Source organism: Leiobunum rupestre, chromosome 5 (assembly GCF_980474605.1).
Source record: "Leiobunum rupestre chromosome 5, qqLeiRupe1.1.hap1, whole genome shotgun sequence".
NCBI classification, from domain to species: domain Eukaryota; kingdom Metazoa; phylum Arthropoda; class Arachnida; order Opiliones; family Sclerosomatidae; genus Leiobunum; species Leiobunum rupestre.
In genome coordinates, this window is record NC_143388.1 from 19,984,030 (window position 1) to 19,989,185 (window position 5,156).

General features: G+C 39.5%; 1 protein-coding gene across 1 annotated transcript; it reads right to left on the minus strand.

Moving 5' to 3' along the window:
- Window positions 1-2,184: 2,184 nt before the first annotated feature.
- On the minus strand, window positions 2,185-4,715 carry LOC149943745 (uncharacterized). The gene is made up of 4 exons (XM_090176177.1): window positions 4,382-4,715; window positions 3,780-4,312; window positions 2,828-2,853; window positions 2,185-2,628 (listed from the first exon to the last, which is right to left on the minus strand). The coding sequence occupies exons 1-4, from the start codon at window positions 4,398-4,400 to the stop codon at window positions 2,253-2,255; spliced, it is 954 nt and encodes a 317-aa protein (XP_090032303.1). The 5' UTR covers window positions 4,401-4,715; the 3' UTR covers window positions 2,185-2,252.
- Between the last annotated feature and the right edge of the window lie 441 nt (window positions 4,716-5,156).

A 5,156-nucleotide genomic window follows, 5' to 3' on the forward strand; every position in this document is an offset into this window, starting at 1 on the left:
CTTTGCATAAGGCAAATGAAGATGACAGAATCCAAAATTGAGGGTCTCTTCTTTGGGTTTTGGGCTCAGCCCTCCGACCGGGTTTGCAAATGGCAAAGAAAAATGACAGAAACCGAAATTGAGGGTCTCTACTTTGGGTTTTGGGCTCAGCCCTCCGACCGGGTTTGCATAAGGCAAAGGAACATGAAATAAATTAAAATTGAGGGTCTTGTAACAACTTTTTCCGTAGGCCTACTAGCTGCCCTCGGTGGCCCTACTATGCCAAGCGTTAACATGAAATTATTACTACAAGGCCTAAAACTAGGGATATGGTTTAGAGCGAAAGAATTTGGTCATATCTAGAGTTACTTGAATTAAATGGATTTATTATTATTTATCAATCATTACTAAGAATTTTAAATTTGTTTATACAATAATTTTTCTAATGTTAAATTTTACGCGAACATTTCCCCCAAAACTAAACATGCAGCATGCACAACTACTAATTAATTAAACAAAATTACTACTAAATATTGGATGGATGCCAGGGATTATAATATGATTGGGGTCAGTGGCGGACCATCGTTCTACTAGAGTTATATCACTCTTGATTTCATACTCAACTATACGTTGACTTGTTTGCTGTCGGTGAACACATCCAAAGCACAATTCACCGATTCACGGCTGGCGGGAACGCACTAAGTCCGAGAGTGGAGACTATGTCTCTCTCTTTTTATATTATCGTGCCATCGACTTGGTGGACAGGTTGCTCCCGTCTTTATTGGAGAACAGTTCTCTCTTTTCTACCTATTTAATTTTCAAGTCCTCGGTATATATACCGGACACGTTGGAGGGCGGTTTCCTAAAGCCGTCCCATAGTTTCGAAAAACTTCCAATCCAACGAAGGAACTACATCCTGGGTCTAGCTGACCCCTCCTCGGTGATGTGTCCAAGTTCACCGTGAGAAATATTTTTCAAAAGCTCACGGGTTTTCACTGACCCTCAAAAATTAAGATTAATTGGAAAGTTCGAAACATTCGGTTTCCCACAAACTTCTAAAGAGTTTGTTTTTATTGCCCTGGCATCGGGTATGATAAATTTATAATATGTCGTCCCTGGTATTCCAAAACTATAAAAAAAGCGGCGCGACAAAAATAAAGCATGCACAATTCCCCAAGAATAAAGTAAAAATCAACTAAGCCGCGCCATCAAAGGTGACAGGATAATTGGGCGGGAGGTCTAAAAGCTCCCGACCCGAACTCTGGGTATGACCATTGTCCGAGATAAAATATTCTGGAAAAAAATAGGGGGCGCTTGGTACCGACAGGCGACCCAGAGGCAGCTTTTATTCCCCGAAGCCCCAGAGTGGTTTCTTAGAATTAACACAGAAATATATATCTAATTTTGACCTATTTTGGTGGGAACTTAAATATTCAACTATATTCTACTATTCTAATAAAATATTCGTTATAGTCTCTTCTTTGGGATTTGGGCTCAGCCCTCTGAACGGGTTTGCATAAGGCAAATGGCCATGAAAGAATCCGAAATTGACGGTCTCTACTTGGGGTTTTGGGCTTAGCCCTCCGACCGGCTTTGCATAAGGCAAAAGAAGATGACAAAATCCAAAATTGAGGGACCCTTCTTTGGGGTTTGGCTCAGCCCTCCAACCGGTAGATAGAAGGGTGTCCCGCTGGTGATTGAGAATTTCATTCTCAATCACCAGAAGGACACAAAGCTGTAGCTTGGCTCCCGCCGTTCACCCACTGCTTTCCCCCGTTCCCGCCGTTCACCCGCGCCTCTCCCGTTCCCGCCGTTCACCCGCGCCTCTCCCGTTCCTCCCTTAATCACCAGAATTTCTAATCACCAGATTCTCGTTCACCCGCTGCTTTCCCCCGTTCCTCCCTTAATCACCAGAATTTCTAATCACCAGATTCTCGTTCACCAGCTGCTTTACCCCACCCCCATTCTCCAAAATTAGTTTTGCTCGCGCAGATATCTGGAGATTAGATTTTTACCCGTTTGCTTATCGCTTCAGAACTCCTTAATTTCTAATCTCTAGGCAATAAAAACAAGTTATTTACATTTAATTTTTTATTTTAGAACTTTGTTTTACATGTTAGTAGGTACTATCAGATATTCCATTAGATGGTTATCTTGTACATTACACAATTAAAACAAATTAAAGTAGTTAAGTTTACAGGCATTTAAATGGGGTGAAACGATCTCCTGCAACTTTATTTAATTTAAAGTTCTAACTCACGTATTTGTAGTGTTTAGCAGCAGTATCGTCTGACATCCGAGGGACAGTCACAAACGTCTTCTTCTTCTTCAGGTACAGGTGAGAAGCTTTTGTCAGAGACCGTAGTTGCTTTTGGCGTCGGGGGAATGTCCCATTCTAGCGAAAGGTACTTTTTTTTCGATGGTGAATTATCCCTAGCCGGACAGTTTGGAAAGAATCTAGCATGTTCAAGTTCTGGTACGTCTCCTGATTTCCATCCTTCTAATACGCCATGGCATTTGTAACATCGTACTTCATCGCCCCGCTGAATATAGTAGAATCCAGCCTTCGCTAGTTGCTCCTTAGTGACGTGCGGATTTTTCCAGTGACGAAACGTTTCAAGTCGATACACTTCAATGTCCATAGCTGATCTAGACCAAATACGTTCTATAGTTTCAAATGATACATTCTCTAAGCCTACATTTACCCCTAAGTCTACTAAACCTAATTTTATCAATATGGTTAAATTTCTACGCTAAAATTCTCAATATAAACGCTTTTTTCAATATGCAAATTGTTTTAAATATGTCTAAAAATATAGTCTATTACAAAGAAAAAATAGTTATTTACTTTACGGGTAGAAATCCTTTGTCGAGCTGTAGAAAAGACTGAGCGATCCGTCAGCAGGTCTTTACTCGTCAATGCGCTGTAGAGAAATGACGCACGGAAGATTAACTTATTCCTATCTTGTTGAGAATAATTCATCACGTGATCTAAACTTCAAATAACCCTCAAATTCTATTGGCTGTCTCTCTCTGACAGTTTAAACTGCCTCTAATGATTGACGGCACATATTAACCCACTTGAGTATTTGGAAAAAACCCTTTGCTACTCGAAGGAGAGTTTTGGAAATACCACGTTGACGATATCAAAATCGAGCTCTCACTTGAAAATGTTTACGGAAAACAATCCTCTTGGAAAATTGAGTTACGTAGAAGATTGCTAAAAAATGGCTAGCTCCCGCCGTTCACCCACTGCTTTCCCCCGTTCCTCCCGCCGTTCACCCGCGCCTCTCCCGTTCCTCCCTTAATCACCAGAATTTCTAATCACCAGATTCTCGTTCACCCGCTCCTTTCCCCCAACCCCCATTCACTGGATACTTTATCTCTCTCGTTCACCAGCTCCTTTCCCCCATTGCTTTCATCCCTTCTGATCACCAGTTGCTTTCCCCCATCCCCATTCTCCAGAATTTGTTTTCCTCGCACAGATTTCTGAAGGATGGAATTTACCCCTCTCTACTCTTAACCCCACACCTCGTTAACCATAATTTCCCCTATCGCTTCCGAACCCCTTAATTTCTAGGATATAAGCAATAATTTACATTTAATTTTTTATTTTAGAACTTTGTTTACATGTTAGTAGGTACTATCAGATATTTCATTAGATGGTTATCTTGTGCATTACACAATGAAAACAAATTAAAGTAGCTAAGTTTACAGGTTAATTGATTATCTACGAGTAAATTAGTAAAATCTTGTAGTACTTCTGAGGGTGATTTAAAACAGCCAAAATAAGATTTTACTTGATGGTACGATTTAAATTGATCTGGGTACAAAAATAAACCCTCGAAAGGTTTTCCATATAATAATTCGTGAATTTTTTTAAGGTTTTTAACAATAGCTAAGTACATGCATTCGATAACATTTTTATGTTCGTTTAAAAGATTTATTTGAAACCGAATAAAATCAATTTTTTTTTGGAACTCACCGATTTCGCGAGCTCCCAGATCCAGAACATGACCGTAGGCAGAGTTCAATTTGATGTTGTTGGTCGTGGCGACGACGGATACGTTGTTGTCGTGATAGTCGATAATGTTGTGGGTTAGAGACGATGCTCCGGTTTGCGTAGCGGCGAAAAGCTCTCCCCAAAGGGAGAGTAGATTGGTGAAAGCTTCGGAGGTCAGGAACAGAATATTTTCGTTCGATTTTTTGAAGAAGAGAACTTGTAATTTTGATCCGTCGAAACCAAAAGAAATGTAGACTGATCCTCCTAACGTGATTTTTATGTTGATACGTCTTTCTTTGCCCCTGCGTTTGGATACGGTATGCGTCTCGGCTATAGCAAATGAAAATGTTAAGCCTTTGTCTATTGAAATAGTAATAGTATTAATAAAATAATGCTTACCAATAGATCGTTTTTCCATGTTTACGGTAGATGACGAGAGCAAAGCGGATGCACTTCTTTTCAGTTCAGCGTCTCAGAGAGAAATGACGCATGGGAGATTAATCAGTTCCTATCTTGTTGAGATTAATTCATCACGTGATCTAAACTTCAAATAACCCTCAAATTCTATCAGTTGTCTCTCTCTGAGATAACAGTTCTAGACACTCGAAATTAAACCGTCCCGTGCTCGAAACTGCCTCTAATTATTCCCATTGACGTCACATATTAATCCACTTGGAAGAAGAAAAAAAACCCATTGTAGTTTCCTCTCGAGAGCTTGTGATGCAATCATATCCTAGAAAACAATACAATTAATAGAAATTAACATAAAATTAGTATACTTTTAATACCATTTTGTGAACTACAGTGAAAAAAGTTACAATTTTACGGTAGAAACGTTTTCAAAATACCACAAAATGAACTCAAATAAGAAAATTGTAATTAAAATAATCACTACGGCTATAATTTTAGAAGGTTGTTTCAGGACGGTGATTATGGCAGATGTTTGTACTTCAGTGTCCATATCGGAAATGAAGTTAAATGGAATATTTTGCGTAAATAAGTATAAATTTTAGCATAACCCTAATATATTCTCGAGAACTGAACAAGTTCTTTGGGAATAAGAGATAAGCTTACTATCTTCCCCTAGGCCCTATATAAGGGGGTGCCTGAACCGGGGGAACGTCACTCTATTGTTGTTCCGCAAAAAATTACGCCTTAAAGTACTGAACCCTAC